Here is a 27363-nt window from a genome sequence, read left to right as displayed (position 1 = left end):
TCCCTGACCCCATCCTTACTGAGCATCAGCGTATCTGGTACCGAACTCGCACTCTAGAGATATTTGTTAGAAGAGGAATAAATTGTCAATAAAGACAACATTTGTTTAAAAATCAAATAAAAAGGGAAGTTTATTGTTATTCATACTTTCTGCCATTTGGGGCTACTTGTTCATTGAACAGAATTTATTGAGGGGCTACCATGTGCCTGGAACTCTGCTAAATGCTGACAATTGAGGATGAAAAGACAGTCTGGTCCCCTGGCCTTAAGCTTATGCCGTAGAAAGAAAACCAAAGGTAAAATCCAGTTCATACTTGAGGAAAATTTAGAAACCTATTAAGGTTTACAGTATTACCATAATTCCAAATAGATGGCGTTGGTTACAATAATCCGGCACCCTAAAATGAGTCAATATTCAGTACTCCCCCATTCATCATGGGCTCATCGCAAAAATCTTACGTGACCTCTTCTAGTCACCTCCGTTGTTCCCACCCCGGCCCAGGCCACAGTCCTCTCGTGCCTGGAGTGCTGACATGTCCTGGTTGCCCTACTTCTGTTCTCCACTGAGTAGCGCAAGTCATATTTTAACAGTAAAATCAGACTTTACCACTCTCCTGCTTAAAACCACCCAAGGGATTCCTACTAAATCCAAAATGTAATCAAAACTTACAGAGGTCTAACTCAGGGGTCTGTAAACTTTTTCTATAAAGGGCTAGGTAAAGAATATATATATATATTTAATATTTTAAATATTTAACATATATTAAAAATATATATTCAGATAGTTTATATATATATTTAGGTATTTATATATAAATATATATTTTATAAATTTTAAATACATATATATTTAGGTAGTATATATTTTTGGCTTTGTGGGACATTCAGTCTCCGTCCCAACTACCCAACTCCAAGAGCATCATGTGAAAACAGCCACAGTCAATGCTTAGATGAATGGGCATGGCTGTAATCCAATAAACTTTATTATCTTTATTAAAAAGAAACAGGCAGCAGGACAGATTAGGCCCATGGCCCACAGTTTGCTGACTTCTGCTGGCCTATCCCCTGGAACTCACCAGGTGCCCTTCTTCTCGCTGACATTCTCCCACCACAATGGCCACCTCTCTGTCCCACCATCTTCATTCCTGCCTCAGACCTTCACACTTTCTGATCCCTCTGCCTGGAATGTCCTTGCTTGGCCCCTTGACACTGTGGCTCCTGCATTCTCACTGGTCTCAGCTTAAATGTCACCTCTTTAGAGAGATCTTCCTTGACCTCATTGTCATTCTATCACATCACCTTGTTCTATTTTATCCAAAGGTCTTAAATTACCTTGCTTATTCCATTCATTGTTAATTATCTTTCTCTTCCCACCACAGTGCAAATGCCTTAAGCGTGGAGAGCTAACCGGTCTTGGCCACCGCTGCATCTCCAGCACCTAGAACACTATCTGGCTCATAGACCCTGCCCAATAAATTTTCTTTAAGCGATTTTGCTGAATGAAGTGTCATCAGGAATTGATTTGAAATAAGGGCTTCCCTAAAATTATAATTGCTTAATGCCATTGTGGACCTGCCGCTCTGTTGTATTCATCTATAACACTAAGAATTCCTGGGCCGTTCAGAGTGGATCCTCAGGCGTCAGGGATGATTTCAGTGGCACTGCAGTCCACCGTGCTCGGTGCCGTAACAACTCAAGGACGTTTTCATTTTTATTTTGTAGCTGCTCAACTGTCACCTCATTTCCATTTTGACTGGAAATCCCCAGCAGATTTATTCTTTCAAAATGTTGTAGAATGATCACTAAGCTTCTGAGGCTACCAATGCCTCTTTACCTTCCCTTCACTTTAAACTATTATGTTATTTTAATTAAGTTAATTAATAAATTTTTATTTTATTTTTCCATAGTTGATGTCATAAATCCTTCTCTCTCCCAAATGGGGAGGGATGGAAGGATGACTCCCAGCCTGAGACTAAAATATATCCAGCAAATTAGTGGGTCAGGGCTACCAAGTATTTATTTTTAGGAGGAAGTAACCTCCATGAGCACAGAAGCCATATCTCTCCAGGTCACTGGGTTATCCTCAGTGCCTCAAAGATCTGACATGAATGAGTATAAGGGTGGGTGATGGGCAGAGGGGAGACAGACACATAAGGAACAAAGATTTCATGGTTAGAGAGAAGAGTGATTCAAAAACAATGTGGTGTTTGTTTCCTGAATTGGTCTCTAGTCCCACTGACTCATATATGAATTTAGGTGGAGAGAGGGCTACGAACGAAAATGAGAAGAGCTGTTTTCAAAGTTCCCCACATTTAAGATGCGACACACAGTTTTACTGGTTGGGTATCCTCTGAACAGAATATAGGGCTCTAGACATCCTCCCCTGTCTCACCAAGCCCTGTGGTACCTCCAAGGCACCCGTGGACCAGCAGCAACATACACAATAGCGTCCATCAGAGAGGGGCTGGGGTATAAAGGAGGGAAAACAACAGTGGCTACGACAAGGTTGTTGACAGGCTTGGTTTAGAGCCCCTGTAAGACATCACTTGGGGACCCCAGACATGGTTAGAAGCAACTGGGTGGACATTCAGTTTCTTGAATACGTAGCAAAGTCCAGATAACTCAACACTTTTGATACTCTTTACTTTCTGGAATTTTCCTTTTGGGAAGATGTCTCTGATTAGCTTATGCAACTCCTTCATCAATTTTGTTTTATGGTCAACTGCACTGGAGTGATTTGCATCATAATTCAATCTGAATGACACTGCAGCCTGTTAATGACATCTGTTCCTAGGCAACTTCCCTCAGCTAAGACTCCAATGATGACTCCAGGAGAAGGGTCAGAATCAACAATTTCAGTCCTCTTCCTCGGCCACGTAATCTGGGGAGAAGTTTAGAGCAAGGCCGTTCACAGCCTACAGACACAGTTAGTGAAGTGACCACAAGCCTTAGAGAGATATTGGGAATAATCCAGAAATATAAATAAATGTCCATCAGTATGCTCATATGTGAACGGAAAGACTATTGTATCTTCATGCATGAGTTTAGCCAAGATACAAATATAATCCTCTGATTAGAAGTGTCACCCCAATATACATCAAAATGTAATAAGCATGTCCTTTATCCTATCAATTCCACTTGCATGTATTTACCCTAAAGAAACTGTCACACAACTAGAAAGAGACGTGTTCTCCCCTGTAGAATTGATTGTAAGGAGGGAAAAGTGAAAACAACTTAAGTCAACAGGGGATTGGCTGACTAGATGATGGTAGGTCCCGACGCTAGCTGTTTAAAACAATGATGTCTCTTGATAGTTACTGATTTACAAAAATGTCCATAGGACGCTGCAGGGCGAAGAAAGTGAGCTAGAGAAGAGCACGCAGAGCTCCATCTCTGTGAAATTGTGTGTGTGTGTGCATCCCTGTGTGTGGAGGTGCCCAGGGAGAGCCCTAGAACCATGCTCCCTGAGGTGGCAACTGTGGTCTCCCCCAGATGGTGAGACTGGAGGGTAATTTTACTTTAAAAAAGCTGGGGAAGAAAGTGGAATCACTTTATTTTTAAAAGAAATTTATATACTTAAGAAAAAAATAGCCCCGTGCCCACTATTCCAGAAGCTCACAGGACTGGCTGGAATAGCTGAGAATGGAAGAACCTTTGATGTGAAAGTCTAAACACCAGCAGAGGAGAAGTGGAGAGCTGGTGGACCAAAAGGCCACATGCAATTACTGCAACAAGTAAACAGGTGACCAGAAAAGGGACTTTACCACCAGGTCATACCAACAAACTGAGAATTCACGCTGAGCTAGGTCCCAAATACCAACTCTCAAATATCAAAACCATCTTTATTTGGCTCAAGCTGTTTTAGAAAATACCAACTGCCGAGCAAAGCTGACCTCCTGGGACAGCCATTTGTCCCAAAGACCACTTGATCGGCTGCTTCCCTCATGTCGGCCATGGTAGGACTTGTTTAAAAATTAAAGTAACTGAGACTTGAAGAACAGAAACTCAGGTGGATCCCAGAGATAAAATAAAAGACAAAGCTCCCTGCTCTCCTCGTATCACCTCTTCAGGGAGGCTGGCTTCCCTCCCTCCTAGGATGAGGGGTCCCTATGGCTACATTGCCTTGCCCACCAATTTCAATTCTGATTTATCTGTTGCTTGTCTCCCTGCTTGGCTCTGCAGACCAGGAGGGAATGAGCAGCATCTGGCAGGTCCACAGCTGGACCCTCAGAGCTTAGAATACTGCTGGCACAGAGTAGATGCTCAGTAAAAATACTGGATGGAAAAAAAATAAAGGGAGCAAGAGAGGGTACGGGTCCTCAGGCTCTCAGAAGTTAGACGATGAGGATTTAGCTGCTAATCTCTGCCTCTGTTCAATAGCCTCAAGAAGAGTCAGCACACAACTAAGCAACGGGTATCTCTCAGGACTCAGAACACACACCTCTAGGTCCTGTGGTCCTGTCTTCTCTCTAAAGAGAAAGGTCAATGTTACAGTCACCTTTCTCAGTTACATAGTTTGAGGACTATGATATTTTCCCCATTACCTCCCTCCCCTGATGTATCTCAAGCTGCCCCACTTGTCTCGGTGGCGGGCTCCCTTCTCCCAGCTGCCCCTGCTGACAGGCAGGGTGGCCAACAGCATGGAAGCAACAGCATGGAAGCAACAGCATGGAAGCAAAAGCCAGTTCCTGTATCTTGTTGGAAGATTTCCCCTGAGCTTCTGGAACCCAGCTTGCTGAAACCCTGCTTGTGGTCCCAGCTGACCGAAAGGGCCTGGGAATTAATTAAAGTCCCTCGGGGGACAGCTCTTAATGGATGTCTGCCAGGCTTGCGGGATGGATAGCCCAGCTCCCTGGATCCTGAGCTGGGGTAACTCCAATGTGTGTGTTTTACGTCATTTCCCAGAGCCCTCCCTCCCTAAGGGATCAAGCTCAGAACTGCCTGCTCTGGCAGCTGGCTTAACGCGGCACCTGAAATTGGCTGGCTTCCTTTTCCTGCAGCTCTCCCCACTCACGATCCCGTACCTGGCAGGTAAACCACCCGCCCTCAGTCCTCATCTTAGGGTCTGTTTCTGGAAGCCCTGCACACCATTCCTCATGGATAGCCCTTCTCAATGGTGCCCAGAGGACCACCAGTGGCAAAAAACACTGGGGAGCTGGTGCCAGCAGGCACTGCGGGGCCCTGGTGTGTGCGTCCTCCAGGAACGTCAAGGGTCCCAGCCTCTACCTACCCCCTACTTGTGAGGTCTTGGCACGCACTGGGCATTCAGAAAACGTGACACTCACACGGAGCTCTGGTTTTCTTTGAGGAGCAGCCGGGGCCTGGGCGCGGGTCCCATAAATCAACGCCTTGCAACTCCACAAAAGGAACAGTCCATAATCTGCAAAGTTCAAAAACTATTATTTTCTGTTGATCTTTCTTCATCTAGTAATGATTCCCCAAAACGATAGCCTGGAGTTTAGTGCTGAGCAGCTAGAAATGGCCTCCTGTCTGCACATACAGATAAATATGGGTGACCTTCCTCCATGATGGACTGGTGCTGACGGCATCTGGGTACACTGCAACATGAAAACGATGTTTGGTTGGTTGGGAGATGGATGTTCCTTCACACAAACTGCATGTCTTTTTGCCTTGCCTTCCCTAAAGGATAGGCTGCCAGAATAATAAGAATAATTGGAGCATTAACAATACACTGGCATTTCTTAAACACTTATTATATTCCAAGCATTAAGCATTAAGAAGCACATTGCCTAATTTACTCATTGCATAAAGTTTTCTAGGGTAGGCACTATTCTACACCCACCCCATCTACAGACAAGGTGACTGAGGCTTCTAGCAGGTTCAGTAACCTGCCCACAGTCTCATCACCTTGTTAAGGAGCCAGGCAGAGCATCAAACCCAGCTCTAGGCCACAGTGCTATGTGTAGGACCAGCTACATAATTTTTGGGGTTCAGTGCAAAATGAAAATGCAGGGCCCCTTGTTGAACAATTATTAAGAATTTTAAGATGGCGACAACAGAGCATTAAACCAAGCATGGAGCCCTTCAGAGCCTGGGGCTCTGTGAGGCTGGGCAGGTCCCACCCCACGAAGCTGGCTCTGGTTATGCGGATGCAGAAGAAAGTGATGTGAGTGATGAAAAGGGCTCCCATGTTTAACATCGTTTAACCCTAGAGATGGAACAACAGCTCACATTAAATGAAAAATGACTCAAGGAGCCTGGCTCTTTGGTCAGACGAGCTGGTTATTTTATCTCAGGAGCTAAATCAAAGAGTCTGGGCCTGCAAAGAGTCTGTGTGAGAGAAGGTGCCCAAGAAAGAGCCTGTGCCTTGAGGCCAGACGCGGACCCTGATTCTAGCTCATCCACCAGCTAAGGGACTTTGGGCAAGTTCCCGGACCCCTTTGAGGTTCAGTCTTCTCCTCTGTATGATGGGAAGAGTGGTGCCCAGCCCTCAGGGCAGAGTGGAGGAAATGATACAGTGATAGAAAGTCGTCGGCACACAAGTGCCCATCTAAATGCCGGGATCATTCAATGGCTATTTTCACCGTGAAGTTTGTGGGTCAGTTGAAAGAGCACATGATTTGAAGGTTGATGCTGCAGGTTGAGTCCTGAACACTGTCCCCCATCAGCCATTTGTGTGAACTGGGCAAAGTCAATGAACTCTTTCTGGGGTCAGCATCCCCCTCTGTGAAATGGATGTGATACAAGGTCCATAACACGTAGGATTCCATAAGCCACAAACGAGAAGGACATTGTGGAAACAGAAGAGGCGATCATTTCTCTAGCCTGTCAGGGCTTGTTGTTATGACTTACAAGTGGCTTAGGTTGGGAGGGGACTGGAAAATGGGTCTCACCTTCTTTCCCAGCTCCCCACTGTCCTTGCAGACGCTTCGGGGGCCATCTGCCTGAGCTCTCCCACAGGGTGCTAAGTAAGCTAAGTGTTTTTTCCTCTGAAACTTTTCCACAACATTTCCATATTTTTGACCTCAAATTTGACTGACTCCATGTCAATTTCTGCTTTATAGTCCAACCCAGAGGGTACTGAGAAAGAAAACAATGATTCAGGCCAAATTCTGCATAGCTGGAAGAAACTACTCCATACAGATATCCAAGTCTTTATGTAGTTTTATAGGATAATACCAATCATAAATAGAAGTTTGAGGTGATTTATGTTTTGCTGGGTATGTGTCCACCCTAACTGAACTGCTTTGTGCTTTAACAAATTCAACAAGCATAAAAGATTCCCTTTTCCTTTGAAAATACGACATGTATATAAAGCAATAAAACTTGAAATTTCTTTCTCAAGCTTTAAAGAAGGGCACAGTGGGAGAAAAACTGGACATTGTCTAATCATATACACACATAATATACAAAGACATATACATGCTCACAGCCGACTCGGATGTAACCACTGTCATTTACATTTAGAACACTCTTCCTGCCCATCTCGAGTTCCAGTCACTCACATTCAGGGCCCGGGTACCACACATGGAAACTGGGAATCATTTTTCTGCTCTGCTCAAACTCCAGTCTCTTTAACAGCTTTCCCTATCAGTTCTCCTAACCTGTTCTGCACATCAGCTTGTTTAAGAAGATTTCTGTAAGCATCCAACCCAAATTCTAGGGTGTGTCTCACCAGAAGCCATCTCTGCATCAAAAGCAGCCCACTGAGCAGTGCCACGGGGAAGGTCTGCCCTGAAGTGACCTGACCCACCTTCACCTGCCCGCTCTCCATCTCTCCAGGACGTTGCCCATAGGCCCTCTCCTTTTTACAGAATGCATTCAAATCCCAGAAGGGAGAGGGTGCTTCTGCCCCTGGGGATCTATCTGATGAGGTGCACAGAGGCCCAGCTCCTCAAAGCTGAAGGGAGCTTTTAGGCACCTTGCATACAATTATTCACCTGGTAGTCTAGGCAGGTTGCCATGACAATGCTTCCAGAGCCTCCCGTATCTACATGTTATCGATACATCCCGTCCATTCAGTAAAGGGGGAAAAAGAACCAGCTAAAGCAGCCCCTGAGCTTCCATCTCCCATCGGCCTGAGGAGTGACTCCTTTGCTTACAGCAGGTGTTTGGCGTAATCCAGACACAGCAACACTGACACTCTTCATGTGGCATGTTTTCACTCAAATGTATTTGAAAGCTAAAAATCAAAGTCCAGCCTTAAAATAGGGATTTTTCTACTTTGCTCTTCACTTTCTCAGGCATTATACTCAGGAGTGACTTCTGCTGCTGGTCATGGAATGCTTTAATTAGTAGCTATGGGCCAGAAAAGGAGCTCTCAATTCTAAAACCTTCTGTGATAGAAAGGTTAAACATGGGGAAAAGATACCAGGAGTTCCATAGTAACCTTGAGTGATTTCTGTAACACTAGGTACATGTATTGCCAGAGAGAGAAATAAAATGCTTGCTTTTGGCCCTTTGACCAAAGAGAAAAGTTTTCTCCATCCATGTCTTCTACGGAAAGGGAAAAAAAAGTCCTACCCATTTTCCCCAAATGGTTCTTATTAAAAGGCACTTATGAAGAGAAATAACTGAGGAGCTTGCAGTGGGGACCTTAATTTTCTGCAAAGTCCCACTATACCACAAGCTCAGCCTTGGGCCCTCACAAGGGTGAGCTAGATATTTACATGGTGTCCGACATCAGCCATACATGGGAGACTGAGATGTCGGTCCTCCTTGAAGGATCACCTTTGGGCACAAGGGAAGACATGTTCCTAGTGTGCAACACGCCAGTCATGTTCTGAGTCGCAGCTTTCCAGCTCTTGCTGCTATCCGGGGAAATAATATGTCAGTGTTGATGCACACCAACAATAAGTCAGAGCGGCAATGAAACAGTCTCCGGAATCCCCAAAGATCACAGGATGCCACTTCCCAAGCCATTATGCGAACGGTGAGCCAACGTAACATACCTGTAGGTGATCCCTCCATGACGTGGCCAATGTAAGGGCCTTCCCGAAAGATCGGTCTGTTGTCATTCTGATCAATCACGATGACTTCCAGAGGGACCGGCCCCTCGAGAGTTCTACCGTTGACATCAATGGTCTCCACGAGTAGCTATTGGAGGAAAGAAATTGGGGGAGAAAGAAGGCATTCATTCATTATGAAAATTGAAGTCGGGTTCTCTGGAGAAAGAAAGTAGGTTATATCAGCAATTTTATGAGCCCTTGGCAATATTCAAACTTTGGTCTCAATGGATAGTCACCAGGACTAGAATAGAAACATTACAGAATAAAAGACAAAGATCAGTTCATGTTAAGTCCCACTTGGGAAATTTACAATTAATTCATCAAATCTGCAAAGGAAGTCCAAAAAAAAAAAAAAAAAGGAAACACTAAACACCAGCAATCAGTCACAGCTGAGAAAATATGCTTACATTGTTTCTGTTTTTCCAACATCATTATGCTTAAAAGGAATGTTATGCTAATAAAAAGAACTGACTAAGCAGTTATGAACAGAGTATATTAAGAAATAACCAAAAGTGTTTATGGTAATATTTGGGAGAAATTCAGGGCAGTAAGTATTTATAGAGAACCTTCCTGAGGCAAGGAAGGTGCTTGCTGGGGTCCTGAATGAGACCGTGGGACTCCTGCCCACCAGGCCTTTATAATCTAGCAGGGATTTCACAATTCCATACAGAACTACCTTCAGATCTCAAGGCTGAAGAAAATAGCATAGAAAAACCAGTTTTACTGTTGCATGGTAACAAGGAATTATGTCGTGGCTTTTCTAGTGAACCATGCAGACTTTATGCTCTCATTTCTGTGCCTGATACTTCCTTGATTTAACTCAGTGGCCACGGTGACACTTCTTGGATATCAGTGGTGGTCCCTGCATTGGGACCCTGTTGAGTATTTCTGTCAGAAAAGGTCTCTGTAGCTGGAATCCTTGGGAAATGGTCTCTGCAATTGGAATCCCAGCACACCTTCTCACTAGTCATGTGACCTCAACTCATACTCTTAATCTCTCTGTTTTATCATCTGTAAAATAGGATCATAAAACACTCATTATTAGGCATAATGGTAACCAACATTATCCAGGGCTTACCGAGGCTCTCTACTATATTAACTCACCTGATATTCACAGTGACCCTATGAACCATTTCTGAGGAGGGAATGAAGCCAATTAGAGGTTAGGTGGTGGAGTCTGGATTTGGCCCTGTGAAGTCAGTCCCCAGAGTTTACATTTTAAACTGCTATAAACAATGCTTCTAGATCACTTTATATAATGCCTGTTACATAACTCATCTCAAGAATATTAGCTGCTGCTACTGTTGCTACTGTTATCATCAATACTGTTGTCAAAACTAGCCCTAATTAGGAAAAGAAAAGAGAAACACGTTTGTTATACCCCACCTGAATGTGTTATAGACTGGTTTCACCCTTTGGAAAGTCGCATGGCAAAATTCACCGCATCTATGAAGGACACATACTTTGTTCCATTTGGATACCACTCTGGGTTCTATTTGAGACAGGTTGCACTACATACATGGAAATACTTTCTGCAGTGTTATTTCTAATAATGAAATTACACTGGTGTCCACTAAATGTCCAGTGCAAAAAAGACGAGTTGAATGAATGTGTTTGTAGCAAGATGCTAGAATACAGCCATTAGATAAAATAATTATTCAACTTTGTTGATCTACTTAGAATACTGTGTGAAAACACAAAAAATAGCATGTGTACTATACATGTGTGATGTACACATGTGGACAGAATTTGAAAGTAGTAAGCAAACATGAAACCAAGTATACTTGGGTAGAGGAATTTGTTTTTCATTTTTTCTTTAACACTACTTCATCCTTTCACTAACAAATAACAAATTCACACACACACACACACACACACACACACACACTTTGATTTCTGGGGTAGATAAAATAATGCGTGAGTACCTTAGCTAAGAAGAAATTAAATAGGCAGAGCCTTTTAACATCTGCACACAAAGGAGATCTTACAGAGAATGAGCTTTTATGCTGATTTTTAAAGCTACTATGAGAATACTGCTAAACGAAGAAAATAAAAATCAAGCTTTGGGAGCAATTTCTTGTAATAATGAAGGTCTGGCCTTTTGTCCTCCCAAAATTGCCAAGAACTTGACTTGGCCTTCATCCTGATCAACTGTATCTCCTTAGTGTCTGTCTTTCCATTATGTTGAGCTGGATCTAGAGTCTGCCCCTCCCAGTTCTGACAGATCTGCATATTTGGCAAATGTGAATTCTGTTCCTCTGTCTTACTTGTGGCTTATGACAATAGCCAAGTCTTGTAGAATGTGGGGGATTAGGATTCAGATGCAAGATGCATTAAGATGCAAGATATGCAGTGTCAATATTTAATCAAAATATTCCAAAATGTCATTATTGGAGGCAAGGATTTTTTTTTAACATCTTTATTGGAGTATAATTGCTTTACAATGGTGTGTTGGTTTCCGCTTTATAACAAAGTAAATCAGCTATACCTATACATATATCCCCATATCTCCTCCCTCTGGAAGCAAGGATTTTTGAGCAACTAGAAAGTACGATAAATCCAGTCTCATGTTAACCATTTCGCTCTAAACTTTGCCCAGCGGGTGGTCCTTCTCCCAGGGATCAAAGCAGAAACTCAGAAGCCACCCTCTTCCCTAAGTGAGGCCTTCTATCCCCAGCCACTCCATCAACGAGTCAGGTCTACACTGCTTGTTCTGTCTCCTGAATTTCTCTTAAATCCACCCTCTTCTCTCCAAATCTATCATCACCTCCAGAGATTAGCTTCTGACACTTCCCACCTGGGACACTGCAACAGGCACCTAATGGGTGTCCCTGCTACTAATACTGCCTGCCGTAATCTATTCTCTAAGGGGTTTGTGATGGTTAATTTTATGTGTCGACTTGACTGGCCATGGGGTGCTCAAATTAAACGTTATTTCTGGGTGTGTCTGGATGAGATTAACATTGGAGTCTGTGGACTCAGTAAAGTAGATGGTTCTCCCCAGTGGGGGTGGGCACCAGCCAATCCACCTGAGGGCCTCCATTCCTTGCTGCCCTCAGTGGTCTTGCTTCTCAGGCCTTCAGACCTGGACTGAAATATACGCCATCGGCCTCCCTGGTTCTCAGGCCTTTGGACTTGTACTGGATCACACCACCAGCTTCCCTGGGCCTCCAGCTGGCCCAGGCAGATCCTGGGACTTCTCAGCCGCCATAATTGTGTGAGTCAGTTCCTTATAACAGAATCCTACTGCTTCTGTGTCTCTGGAAAAGGCTGACTAATACAGGCTTCCAAGATGCCTTTTCAAAATTTTTATTTATTTATGTCACCCCAGAATGGACACCTCTCAATCGTTTCTCATTCCTCTTACGATAACAGCCCATTCCTTTACTGTGACAAGTCTCTTTATCATCTGGCCCCAGCCCACTTCTCCAAACTCATTTCACATCACAAGAGAGCCCCTCTATTTCTCATTATCCAGCTACACTGATCTTTCCTCAGTTCTTCCAATCATCCCATTCCTTCCCAACACAGGTATCTTCATGTGCAACCCTCCTAGCCGGCATGAGCATCCCATCTGCCATCTGGTCAGCCCCCATCCCTCCTTCAGATCTCAGATATCACTGGCAGAGAAGATCCTTCATTACCGCTCCAGACTACCTTGGGTATCCATGGTTGACACTCCCACGGCACTGGTACCCTGCCTTTATAACACTTTCCATAACACGTAATTGCTTATTTATTTGTGTGACAATTCAACTAATGTCTGCCTCTCCGGCCCCATCAAGACAGAGGTGGGGTGGGTGTTCGTGCCCAACAGCAAATCCCCAAGGCTAAGATTCAGTGCCCGGCACACAGTAGGCACCTGACTCATTGCCGACTGCATAGAGCCCTCCTGAGAAGAGGCAATCCCTCTTTAAGAGACTGGAGTCCAAAATTTTGGCCTCAGCTTTGGCCATCTGTCCTGTCTCTCCATTCCTGGCACACAGAAGCTGACCGTCAGTCCCAGGCTCCACGGACCGAAGGCCAGTTGACTCTGTGCAGTCTTAATTCATGAACAAGAACCACAGTGGTAAACAACACCCAAGTACATTAAACTGATTACTTGCCTTTTGAAAGAAGGGAACTAACATTTATTTGGTGTCCAATACATGTCTGGGCTTTTTATGTGTTGCCTCATTTGGCTCAAAACAACCTAGAGAAATACCCATTGCAGCAAAACTCAGAGAAATTTAAGTACCTGGTCTATGGTCAGAAGCTAGTTTGTGATCCAGCTGGATCCAAACTTAGATCTGACTTGAAAATTTGTGCTGTCCCCCACTGTGCCCTTGTTTGCTAAATGCTCTTTCATGGACTTTCCTTACATTTTAAAAATTCCTCTTTACTATGTTATTTACTTAATAGTTTTGCTGTACATAGATTGTTATGTTTCACTGATGACTCCTCCAAGGCCAAATTATCCATGAATTCAGGGGTATGGTGAGCTTATTTAAAATCTTTCCTAATACACATGAAAATACATAATAAAACACACCATGAGCCTCTATGTATAATGTGACACCCTGCCACAAGTGACAGGTTGGGAAATATTATAGCCTCAGCCTAGCTACAACATGTTCCCTTCTGGAATGTCACAGACTTTCTGAAAAGAAAAGAAAAGACTTGGACCTCTTATAAATGTAGCTCTCAAATGACCAAGGTGAATAAAATGGGGAGGGGAGCAAGGTACGCAAATCACTCTTAATCTGTTTAAGGAAAAATTACTTTATGCAACACTGGAGACATGAAGATACCACATGAAGGTACCACGTGAACTAATCGCTCCACTTCAGGGGCCGTGGTAGGTGGACACCAGGTCATTGGGTCCTGTGTGTAGGGTGAGAGGGAGCTTGACCTCTGAAATGGGGAGGAGGTGGTGAAAAACCACAGGAGTCAGAATGGAAGCTACGCTGCCAGAGGAGCTCTAGCTGAAGCACATGGGGTCCCCTCGGTTATCATTCCTGAACCCCACTTCCTAGGTTCTCGATTCTCCTTCCATATCCTGGGGGTGTCTCCACCAGAAATGGGAACTATCAAGTCACAACATGCGAACTGATGACTCTTCAAACCAATTACTGCACCATAATAATGGAGATGGGCTGTGCACATGCGTAGACAAGAATCCCTTAAAAAAACAACACGACACAAACGTAACAAGCCAAATTACAAAGCACGTACAAGCACACTGGCCTTTGGTGTCACAACAAGCTATTAACATCTTGCCCTTCATTTGGCTTATTCTCTTTGCTCTGTTTATGAAAGACACAATTTAGTCAGACAAAATTTGATACTGTGATCTGATCCAAAGGGATGAACTGATGAAAAACAAATGCTACAAGGTTTTTTCGGTGAAGGCCAAAATGAAGACACTGGCTCTTAAAACACAATATTTTTTCTATGAGATGACCCCAGTAACAGATGTCAAACCTGGATCAATGAGATAAGAAACGAAGTGTGAGATACACAGTCTATAGACTCATGAGTCATTTTGAAGTAAAATAATTTAGAAAACACTTCAGTGACCTTTTTGAACTCTGATAATTCTGCTTTGGGCTAAATGTTCAAATGAAGTAAAACATACACAACATAGTAAATTACTTATTTGAGATGATATAGTTAAACTACTGGTTATCAGTGGAATGTGTGAGTGTTCACATGCTTTTCAACCATATGTTTTTACATCACAGAAAATGAAGAGAATTTATGAGCTATAACTCTAACATAATGTGACTCAGTTTCTCTTTTGGACACAGATATGATGTCTCCTACCCAAATGAGTAGGTGCCCTCCAAGTTACCTCTTTGGGACATAAAAACGTTTTCCGACGTGGATGCTGCTTTGAAATACCTGTTTAGGAAATTCTACTTGAACCAATTTATAAGTCAAAAAGATGGGCCTTGTTCCTTTCATTCCAAATACCATCTTTTATAATAAGAATAGTTATAATGCTAGAAATGCAAAATGATAACTAGAAGTTCGCTGCATTCAATTAGGGATATACAAATGTCTAACAAATATTAGACATCTCCAGTTATACGTGACTACAAGTTTAGACATACAGATATACACAAAACCTTGAAACACATATGAAAAATAAGATGCCAGCATTTGCCTCCATAGAGGAGAAGGATAAAGAAAAGATGAGACTCAATGACTATGAAGGTGCTGTGAAATAAGCACCGGGTTCCACGTTAGGGGAATCTAAACTTGATATGATATTCCTGGAAGGCAGTAGAAACTATGTCTTGAGAACCTCAAAGATGTTCATAGCTTTAAAAAAAAATTCGATAAAAATTCTATGGAGATAAAGAATCCCACAGAGATTTTGCATAAGTAGGCTATCGTGAGATTATTTATAACAGATGATCTCCAAAATTAAGTGCCTCGAGTAGAAGGCACTGATAGATATTTTTATTGAATTTTTGTTTGCAATTCTCACACCCTCCCCACCTACCAACATCTCATAAAGACCAAACAAGGGTTTTCCACCAAAGACACCCTCCCCGATCACTGAAATTACACTAGACTTTGAATCAGAAAGCCTGCCTTCAAATTTCAGCTCTGTTACCTATAAAGTGGCTGTGGTTGGCAGAATAATGACACTCCTAAAGAGTTTTATGTCCTAATCCTGGAACCTGTGGATATGTAAGGTTACTTGGCAAAGGGGAATTAAGGTTGCTGATCAGCTGACCTTAAAATAGATCAGTGTGGATCATCTGGGTGGGTTCAATGTAATTATGAGGGTCCTTAAGAGAGAGGAAGAGAAGCAAGTCTGGGTGATTTGATGTGAGAAGGTACCTGACCAGCCATTGCTGGCTTTGAAGGTGGAGGAAGAGGCCATGCGCCAAGGAGTGTGAGTAGCCACCCGAAGCTGGAAAAGCCAAGGCCTGCTTCATAGCCTCCAGAAGTGAACGCAGGCCTGCTGGCGTGTGGTTTTAGTCCTGTGAGTTCCATGTTGGACTCAAAACCTATAGAAGTGCATGATAACAAATTTGTGTTGTTTTTCATTGCTACAGTTGTGGTAACTTGTTACAGCAGCAGTAGAAAATTGATACTGTGGCCACATCATTAATTGTTCAAACTCGAACAACTTTTAGAATGAAAGCAGGTACTATCAACAATTAAGGCACAACAACAGGTGGAAATCAAGACTGTCCCAGGCTAACTGGGTCACACGGCGAGCCTGTCTTATTAAGGAACTTCACTTCTCCGTATCTAAGTTGGCGCATGTAACAAAGGATGTTTAGAATGTCATTTTTCTCTTTGCTAAAGGAATAAAAAGATAAGCGAGTGTGTGTAGCACACACATAGGAAATTCAAAACAAAGCTTTGTTAGATCAGATGAGGTTTGGTGACTTGGGCATTTGTTCACTCCCAACAGACCTTTCTTTAGACTTTTGCAAATGTGGATACAGTACCCTCGATTCAATTCTTCTGTGTCAGCCATTACCCCCTCAAAATTGCTTTCCTATTACAGTAATCTAGATTTCTCTTTCACACCAATCATTTGCATATTCAAGTTATTTTTCTCAGCTTTATTCATTTATCGAAGTTGAATCTCATTATGGACCAACTCCTGGAGAGTTCCCAGGGAAAAGATATTTTTAGCCTTTTTAACATTCCTCCACCTTCACTTACACAGTTCTGTGTGTAATCTTCCCCTTTATGGACTGGACGTGGTGTTTACAGCTCCCTCAAAAAAATGATCAAAGAGGCAATAAAGGTTTCCTACTTGTTAGATTATTAATTAAAGATCTTGATACTACTATCAAATGTTCTTTGAAAAGCTTGCTTTGCTTAAAGCCATAGTATTTCTTTACTGAATGTGAAATTTTACTTTTAAAGTATGTTTTCCACCAAACATAATGAAAACACTTTTTCTTTCTTATGAATGTATGCTCACAACCACGCTGGACTTTGAGGGCATTTTTCTATTTAACTTTTGAAAGTAACTTTAATTATGTGGAAGAAATCTATGCAGATATTCAAAATAATTTTATGTAAGCAGCCTGGGTAAAGTCCCAGTGAATATCCTCTACCCCAAGAGAGGACACAGGCTGAAAATTTTAATTGGTTCAAGTAGAATTTATATAAATCATGGATGTTGGAATTATGCCAGATCCATTAAAGATATGTACAAGGGTTAAGGGGATTTTCGTGCAAAGATGAGAAATACAATACTTTTAAAAACAAAGCTGTAGGAGAAAATTATGGGCGATTTTATTTTCACTTGCCCTTCTCCCTTCCTAAAGTGAAATTCAGAGGAATAGAAAGCAATGAAATACGTTTCTTTCTTTCCTTTTTTTTTTTTTAGTTTACAGATCTGAAGTCATTTAGTTAAATAAGTATTAAAATGTTTTATGAAACATGATTTTCTTCAAAATTAAGGTTGAAATATAAAAATTTAAATTATAGCCTAATAAATCCAGATGGATTAAAGTATTAGGAAGAAAAAAGTCTATTTTTTTGAATATTTGAATATTTATGTAATACAGTAGGGAAGGCCTTTCTAAACCAGTATTAAAGGCACAAGTTATTATGTGCATTATTGAGAGGTTAAACTACTTAAATGCAAGTTTCTTATATCACTAAAATACAATAAATAAACAGAAAACTAAGCGAAATATTTGCATCATGTAAAACAGAGGCCTACTATCCTGAATATACAAAGAGCTGGTTAAAAATCAATAGGGAAAAAACAACAATTAGCAAAGCAAGAAAAGAAAAAAGCAATAAATATAACATTAAAATGAGATGGTTTTTTGCTTATATAATTGACAAAATAATTAGAAAAACCTAATAGTATTTAACAAACTTGTCAGAAAACCAAATCTCATACATTACTGATGATACTAAAACATCTTTCTGAAACGCCATTTGTCAATATGCATCACAAGCCTTGAAAACATGTGATTTTACTTGCTATATGTGTGTGCCAGGGAATAAGGGGTGTTTAGTAACATGTATACTCATTTCAATATTGTTTAAAAATAGGAAAAATTACAAACAACAGAATGTTCTACCTGGATATTGATGAAATAGATTTTGGTATTTGCACAAAGAATACTACATTGCAGAAATACTTGAGGGAATGGAAAAATATTAATGGCATGGTGTTCACTGTATGAATTAAATAATCCAATTGCTAAGTAGTACTACGTGATGAAATTTTTGAAAAACAGGCGAAGACATTACACTATTAAAATTATACTAAAATATTAACAGTGGTTTTATTGCAGGTAATTTTTTTTTTTTTAACTTGGCTTCTCTACACTTTTCTGGATTTCCTGTAATGGGCATGTGTTAATTTCACGTTAAAAAAGAATATATAAAATTTATTTTGAAATTGACTACAGACTGGCTATAGTTTATCACAAATGGGGAGTTACGGGAACCTGTTAAACTTTAGGACATCTAGCATCTCTTAGTACTGATGATTAATGGGAAGCAGGGGAACATTAGGTTTATAAGAGATCATCAGTATTATGGTAGAAAACAGAAGGTGGTTGGCTTTTCCCAACTTCACAGGTCTTTGATTTTGGATAAAAAAGAGTCTCATGCATTTGACAGAACTTTATAATATGGAACTTGGTCTCATCAGCTTTATTTTCTGAACCATCACTGTTATCAATGTCTGCTTCTTCTTTGAAGCTTCACTTTTAATCTCACTGATAAATTCTGAGAGCCAGCAAAGAGCTGAGACTCCAAGTGTGGACTTAGGGTTGAGGGAGACTTGGCTCCAGGCCCTGATTTTACTCCTTATCAACTCTGTGATTTTAAACCTATTCAGTTACCTTCCTAGAATCTCAACTTTTTCATCTTTAAAATGGGAGAATGGGACCTGTCTCATGGGGCTGTCATGAGGTAAAATACTTGACGTTCGTAAAGCATTTAGCAAAACATCTGGCACATAGCAAGTGCTAAATAAACAGTGGCTGCCAGCATCCTTAAAGTTTTTTGTGAAGCAAGAAAAATATCCTTAGAACATTATGGTCTTGATGAAGGTTCACAAACTCAAGCATCTCAGGGAAGTCGCTGATACGTTGCAGAAGCTGCCTGTAGGAAACTGAAGCTCATTTAGAATCAAGAAGATACACCAGCCTCTTGGTGCCAAGACCTCTGTTCAATCTCCACGTGAGGAATGGATTTGGCCAAGTTCATGGGCCCGCGCCAGATTTCTCCTCCCTCTCTCTCTCCCACCCTGTACTCAGAACCAATGTGACCTGGGGAAGTTGTCAGTGACCAGCTCAGGCCCACACTCTGGGGACTCAGCTGTGAGATGACCTCGTTGTTTTTCTGGCTCTCCTCAGACATCCAGGTCCCCATTGCTGCTATATTGGTCCTGCTGTCTGGGCTTTGGACTGCACATCCCTGGGTCCACTTAGCTCTCTGGGTTGGCCTCAATTCCTGTTCCACTTTCTCCTTTGGAACAATACCTAGGATTCCTTGCCCTCCCAGGCGTACCTTTATCACCCTCCGTTTCCAGACTGGGTCCCCCCTTTTGGTGGCACACTCTCATCTCCAGGACAGTGACGGCAATGCTCTCTTTTTAAAGTAAACTTCTTATTTTGAAATAATTTTTTATTTACCTGAAGGTATAAGAAATAACACAGAAACACCCTGCACCCTTTATCCAGTTTCCCCCGTTGGTAACATCTTATAAAACCACAGTCCAGGATCGCAAGCAGAACACTGATGTCAATAGAATCCTGGATCTTATTCAGATTTCCTGATTTTTATGTGTATTTGTGTGTGTGTGCATGCACATATGCCTGTGTATTTAGTTCTATGCTTGTATCCATCACCCCAATCAAGATATAGAGCAGTTCCATTTCTGAAAGTTTCTCTCATGTTAGAGAACAATGCTTTTAAAATTTTAAATTATTTGTGCACCTGTATTCATAGCATCATCATTCATAATAGCCAAGAGGTGGCAGCAACCCAAGTACCCACTGGTGGATGAATGAATAAGCAAAATGGAATATATACATACAATGGAATATGATTCCGTTTTAAAAAGATAGGAATCTTGCTACTTGCTACAACATGGATGAACCATGGAGACATTATGTTGAGTGAAATAAGCCAGTCACAAAAAGATAAACACTGTATGATTCCTCTTATATGAAGTATCTAAAATAGTCAAATTCAGGGACTTCCCTGGTAGTCCAGTGGTTAGGACTTGGCGCTTTCACTGCCAGGGCCTGGGTTTGCTCCCTGGTCGGGGAGCTAAGATCCTGCAAGCCAAGTGGTGGGGCCAAAATTTTTTTCAAAAATTAAAAAAAATAATAAAGTAGTTAAATTCATAGAAACAGAGAGAATGGTAGCTATCAGGGGCTGAGGGGAGAGGAAAAGGGGGTTGTTATTTAATTGGTATAGAGTTCCAGATTTGCAAGATGAAAAGTTCTGGAGAGCTGTTTCACAACAATGTGAATGTAGTTAACACTATGAACTGTACACTTAAAAGTGGTTAAGATGGAAAGTTTTATGTCATGTGTTTTGTTACCATAATTTAAAGAAACCCTTTAATTTGCATGGGAATCACCTGGAAATGTGGATAATGCAGACTCTTGGGACCCAACCCCAGGGATTAGTAGGTTCTCAGCAAGGCTCAGGAATCTATGTTAAGTCATCCTGAGTAATTCGGATGCAGTGGCCTAAAGACTGCACTTTGGGAGAACCTACTCTGCAACAGCTCAATTCTCCTCATGTTATTGCCAAACAGAAGGCGCTAAGACCCAACAGAGACTGCCTCTGGTTAAGGCGGGTTGACTAGCAGGGCAAAAGCTTAAGCTTGCTACTTATGCATAAGACCCTTACAGTAATGAGCAACACACATAACTAGGACCACCTGGCTTTCATCACTGCCAGGATGAAGCTGAGTGGTCCCCTTTCCTCTTCCCCATTGTTTCCTTAAGCATTTCAAACTCAGACACTGTCTTTGCAAGAGAGGAATCAAAATGAGCTCCTAGGTGAATGGTGGTGTAGCTACTGAGTTGAAGAAGACTGTGGCCCATCAACTCTTTCCCCAGGCCCAGTCCATCAGCTGCTGGTCCTGTCATCTGTACCTTCTCTCCTCGGAATCTGACCATCTCTCACAATCTGTTTGTTACCCTCGGGCTGAGCCACCCTCTCTCACCTGTGTTGCTACCAGATCTCTTAATTGCTCTCTCTGCTCCTGCTCTTACACCCACACTCTGTTCCCAGGTTACCTTTAAAATGAGAATTGGACCTTTTGCTCTTCTGCTTCTCAACCATCCCACACAGATTGTGTCCAAAGACCTCGCTGTGGCCTACAAGTCCCTGGCATGAACCGTGGATGCACCTTGACCACATCTTCCCTCACTCTCCCAGAATCCTTCAGTCCAGCCACACATTCCTTCGAGTTCTTCGAGCCTGTTAACTTCCATTCCAGGGTCTTTGAAAATACTGTTCCCTCACCTATAAATACTCTTTCCCAAGAAGTTTTTGGGGCTCGCTCCTTCATTTCATCATTCACACCTTCTGTCAAAAGTGAGGCCTTCCTTAACTGCTTGATCAAAACTAGCCATCCCTCCATCACTGTCCAAACCTTGTCCCTATGCTGTTTCCAGGCTCTTGTTACAGGTCTACTATGCAGTCATTTCTTTAATCTCCCGCTCTTGTTACAGGCCTACTATGCAGTCATTTCTTTTATCTCCACCACTCCTACTAGGAAGTCTGCTCGCGAGGACAAAGAGTGCCTGTCTGGTTCCCACAGCACAGTAGGACAGTGCCTTCCACATAGTAGGTTTTCAATATGTGTAACAAATGAACAATAGATGAGTTGAAGGCTTTAAGTTTACAGGGAAGTTTCTTTTTTCCAGAGGACAGGTCAATATACAAGAAAGAAATAACACCTATCTTTCAAGAATTCCTTGAAGGTGAATCCAGCTAAAAGGCACTGCATGAAGGATTCAACAGAAGCATATTCTGCCCATTTCAGAGGAAGAAACCAAGTTCAGTGAAGTTGTTACAACTGTCTAAAGTATGCAAACATATTTTACATGGGATTATTCACTGTTTGCCAATGACTGATAGAAAATTATTTTGTTCTGACACACATATTACTAATAAGCATATTTAAATGAAAGAAAATAAAGCAAGTGGAACTTAACACAAATCCTAGCTCGCCAAAATGATCCCATCTGTCCCTGCCTTTATAAATGAGGCAAATGCAAGTTACAAGAATTGACTCATATTTCTTACATAAATCCCTCTTTACCATTCTTATAACCTTAGCTCAGCATCTCTTCTCTGATTTTTTGCTTGTGCAAGAAAATGCCTCATACAGCCAGACATGACTGTGTCATCATCAGATGCATCCTGTTAGATTCTTCTGGATTTCCATCCAGATTGCTCCACCTTTTCTCCTTTGGCCAGATGCCCCCACCTCAGTTTGGTGCACAGGTTCTAAGCTTCAGAGTACAGACCGTCCACTCTGCAACCACGTTGCAGTCGGCCTGCATTTGGCTTTGTTCTGGGCCATCCAGCTTCCCCCTGGCAAAGAGACACCCAACTTCCTCAAGCATCCTGGTCAGCCCGGAATGAAAGTGCCAATGCAACTCATTACTTTGCTGATGACATCCCTTTCTGCATGCTTCTGGGCCTGCAGAGACGAGTAGGTGTACAGCTCTCCCTGCTACCTAGATGGTGCAGCAAATGTCCCAGGAAGCATGACACTGCTGTGTGAAGGGTAAGTGCTAATGAGCCATAATTTATCTGCCATCTCCCTTCTCTTATGAGTTCTGTTACGTTGAACCACAGGAAGCTGCAGATTTTGTAAGTCAAAGATAATCAGATATTGGTGATTCCAGCTCAAATGCGGCCTGCTGTCTGTTTTTGTAAATCAAGTATTGGAATACAGCCACGCTCATTCATTCACCTATTGTCTAAGGCTGCCTTCACATTAGAACAGCAGAGTTGAATAGCTGCAAAAGAGTCTGTGTAGCTCACAAAGCCTAATGTATTTATTATCTGGCCCTTTATTTATTTATTTTTTTTTAAAGATTTTTTTTGATGTGGCCATTTTAAAAGTCTTTATTGAATTTGTTACAATATTGCTTCTGTTTTATGTTTTGGTTTTTTTGGCCGCAAGGCATGTGGGATCTTAGCTCTCTGACCAGGGATCGAACCCACATCCCCTGCACTGGAAGGTGAAGTCTTAACCACTGGGGTGCCAGGGAAGTTTCTATCTGTCCCTTTAAAGATAAAGTTTTCTGACCCATATTCTAGAACATTCAGTGCGGAAGGAGGAAGCAGAAAAATACCCAGGAAGAAATAAGAATTTTGATGTAGATGATAAGCCCAACTTGACACCTGGACATCTCTTTAACTAAACTCTCTCATTATTTATTCATTCAACACATATGTTTGTGCCCCTACTATAACTCGAGTTCTGCACAAGGTCCTTCATTTACAATAGTTTAAAAACGGAGCCTTAAGATTTGTTTTTAGCTCATCTAGAGCCGCCACCATTCAGTGGAATTAAATTAGCATTATGTAAATAATTATTAAACAAGGAAGGATGTAATAAGGAGATCCCACTTAGACTGTGGGTGGGGGAAGCTGAGGGAAGGCCTCTCTGGGGGAAATTGACAGGGGAAGAGGAGGGAGAGGGTGTGAACAGAGCCTGCATCTTTGAGAAACTGCACAGAAGCCAGAGGGACTGAGCAGATGAGAAAAGTGGCAAGAGTGACATGGGCTGGGACTGAACAGGTGGGCAGGGCCAGGTCCAGTGGGGCCTTGTAGACGATGCGAAGCATTTTGGTCTCTTTCCTCAGGGTGACTTAGCACCTCTAAGACCCTCTCATGGAGCCACTTGGAAAACACTCTGGCAGCTCCTCAAATGGTTAAGCACAGAGGTACCACAGGACCCAGCCAGGTCACTTCCAACCATACCCCCAAGAGAAACGAAACATAGGTCCACACAAAAACCTGTACGTCAATGTCCATAGCAGCATTATTCATAAAAGCCAAAAGGTGGAAACAATCCAAATGTCCGTCAACAGTGAATGGATAAACACAATGTGGCCTATGCATACAATGGAACATTATTCAGCCATAAAAAGGAATAAAGCACTGTCACAGGCTACAACATGGATAAACCTTGCAAACATTATGCTGAGTGAAAGAAGCCAGTCATAAAAGACCATATTTTTTATGATCCCATTTATATGAAATGTTCAAAATAGGCAAACCGATAGAGGCAGAAAAGTAGACTGGCGGCTGCTTAGGGTCGGGGAGGAGGAAGAGTGACTGCTAAGGGGGACAGGGCTTCTTTTGACGTGATGAAAATGTTCTAAAAATGACTGTGGCGGTGGTTGTCCAGCTCCATGAATATACTAAACGCCACTGAATTGTATACTTTAAATGAGTGAATTGTATGGCGTTATGACTGTTAAAATATCATTTGTTAAGTGGAGCACAGGGTGTCAGATAGTGAGCCATGGTTCAATGACAGACCATGAGAGAAACTGAAATAGAGAAGTTTATTACTCACAAGTCCTGCAGGAGGGGCCCCATGGGGAGGTCAAGGCAGAGTGCAGACAGAGAGCAATGGGACCTGGGGTGAATGCCTTTACTTAAGTAAAGAAAGTGAAGTGGTGTCGGGTTCCTGGGCTAAGGCCAGACTGGCAAATTCAAACCAAAAGAGCAGGGTTTTGGTAACTTCACAGGGGTCTTATCTAAGAGGTGAGCAAGGGGAAGGCCCGGGGACTCAGGGGAGAATACGGAAGGCATGGGCTGCTGGGGAAGTCACGCCAGGAACTTACACATGTCTGTGACTCTGCGGGCTGTTTTCCAGGGTGGGCACCTGTACTAGGACCTGGTGTCAGGTTAAGGTCACTGCAGGCTGCTTGGTCAAACAAAACAGATGCCAAGGAGGCAGCAATGCCATGGAGTAGCTTAGCTAAACTCTCAACATATGGTGTGGGAATTTACACCTCAATAAAGCCATTAAAAGTGAAACCTCATATGGGTCAGGAGGCAGGGGATGGTGGTGAGGGAATAACTCAGATTTGAATTTTAAAAGGTAATTCTAGAAGATGTGTGGAGATTGGACTGAAGGGTCCAAGAGGGGGTTGGGCAGTCTGGTTGGGAGTCTTCTGAAGGGGTACAGGGGAAAGTTGATGATGGCGTGCCCCACGGCAGTGATTTTTGTTAAGGAATAACGGTGAGGAAAACTCGAGTTTATTCAGAACATTTAGAGAATGGTAGGTTCTACTTAACTTTATTTTTCGGAACCAGGGTTGAGAGTAGGAGATTCTGGTTTTAATCCTGGAGCTGGCATAGCCGTAGGGGTTTGGGGCCCCTAGGCCAACCATCACCTCCCTTCTCTCATTTGCAAAACGGCAATAGTAACACCTGACCTACTTCCTTCCTAGGGCAAATTAGATAAATGGATATAAAGTTATTTTTCAGGATAGAGCAGTACATTTAGAGCAGTATGTTCCATGTGTATGTCAGGTTTCAGAGAATTAAAACTCAAGGAAAAACACTCAATACCAGCTAAATTAAACAAAGTGTAATCCTTCTCTGAAAATTCAGGAAGTCGTTAACTCCCGAGGGGCTCGGAATCACTGCTACGAATACAGTGCTTAATTATAACCTGTAGGTACTGAGAAAGTAGGAGACGGTAATGACATTATAATGACTGTAGTGTCACAGGCTAGATGAAGCTTTTAAAAATGAATCCATTAGTAAAAGCAAGTCTAGATGCTGCATCCTCTGGCATGTTCCTTGACACAGCCAGAGTTAATGCCTCCTTGGGTGCCCTCAGCTCCCTGCAGAGATGCCGGGCATTGTTTGCAGGCAGGTACTGCTGTGACCCTCTTAGACCCTGAACTATCTGAGTGTAAAGATTGGTTTTGTATTCATCTGTCTCCCCAGTTCTAGCATATATTAGGTGTTCAGTATTTGTCGATTGAATAAATGAAACCGATCAATCAGTCAATGAACAAATGAACAATCTTTGGACAATGAATGTACCAGAGGGCATTTGTGCTTGTGTTTTTGAGAAAACAGACATGAGCAATACAGCCAAAGCTAGACATTCACTTATGCTTTCTGGCTGCCACATCACTACTGAAGCAAAGGCCTCATCGCAAGATGCCTGCGTCTGCCTCACTCATCAGTGCCGTCCCCGCGGAGGGCAGCCAGCGCTGCTTCCGCTGTGCTAAAGTGCTGCTCCAGGGAGACTCTGGCCTGCAAATGTCACAGGCTCTTATCTCACCTCCAATCTCATCGACAGACATAGTGTGTCTGTAGCCAGAGGCCTCCGTTTCATTCCTCAGATGTTTCTGAGCCCTCTCAATTATCCCAGGGCTCTGGGCCCCTCATTTTCCTGAGGCCGGTTTTTTTTCACTAAGTGAATTTCCGGTCTACAACCAGCCATGCTGAAGGTCCTGCCCTCTCTGACTGCCTTACCCAGCTGACCCAGAGCCCCGAAACCAGGCCTCCTCCTGCTGGTAACCCGTGCGCGGGATCTGGTCCTGACATATTCACGAGGAGTTAGTCCTTACAATGTTTAAAAACTTGTTTCCCAACATCTTAAAGCAGGAGTGTTTAAATAAGATTCCAGATTCCCAGATTTTCCAGGAAAAAAAAAAAAAGGTATTACAGCCTAGTGGCTATCATTTCTACATGGCAACCTGCTAAGATGGCAGTAACTCTCATTTAAACAGTTCTCTATCTCCCCCTGGTCTTCTCCCCAAAACGAAGGCTGAGTGAGCCTTTATCTCCACGCTTGCCCTGTGGTTTTCTTATACCTGCACTCATCTGCAGTAACTTCCTAAGTCATGGGTATTCGTGCTCATGACACCTGTGACCAGTGGGCTCCAGGCGAATCTTCACTTCCTTTCAATTCCAAAGTTAGGAAATCTTTCTATAGTTTGGATTCAAGATGATGTTTGTCATTTCCTTTTTTCCTATCTTAGCATTTTGTAAGAAAAATAGCTGTGTAGCTGTTAGCAGTCAACACCAATTTAAATAATTCCATTGCCAATGAATGATGTGTGACATGCTTGCAAACTGATCAATTTGCTGTGCTACTAATTAATTCTGTGAAATTATACATTGCCAAGAGCTTTCTGGCCAACTTTGTAAAGAAAGTGGTGTAAGACAAAGTCAACTTTAGAAAGGTAATTTCAGGTGAGCTGGCCTAAATTAGCATATTAATAATGGACCACTGTTCCACAAGGGATTGATGCCTGTTTCTGCAACTTCAGGCTGAGCCCTTTACAAACTAGTTTTCAAAGCGATAAGGTGAGATGGCAGCAGGGCCCCTTACTTTCAATCTCCTTCTCTTTGGATTCCACGCGCTTTGTCAATGAACTCTACGA

The 27363-nt window shown here is 42.4% G+C and overlaps 1 protein-coding gene across 1 annotated transcript in view; it reads right to left on the bottom strand.

The window, feature by feature from the left end:
- The window catches only part of CDH13 (cadherin 13), a 1023676-nt gene that overhangs the window by 373080 nt on the left and 623233 nt on the right, over positions 1–27363 (bottom strand). Inside the window, exon 6 of the mRNA XM_036832418.1 lies at positions 8912–9056. Within this exon, the coding sequence (XP_036688313.1) occupies positions 8912–9056 (145 nt within the window). The remainder of the gene's footprint in view (positions 1–8911; positions 9057–27363) is intronic.

This window comes from Balaenoptera musculus, chromosome 19, assembly GCF_009873245.2.
Source record: "Balaenoptera musculus isolate JJ_BM4_2016_0621 chromosome 19, mBalMus1.pri.v3, whole genome shotgun sequence".
NCBI classification, from domain to species: Eukaryota; Metazoa; Chordata; class Mammalia; order Artiodactyla; family Balaenopteridae; genus Balaenoptera; species Balaenoptera musculus.
Note: the sequence above shows the minus strand (reverse complement) of the source record. Positions and strands in the feature narration are given on the sequence as shown.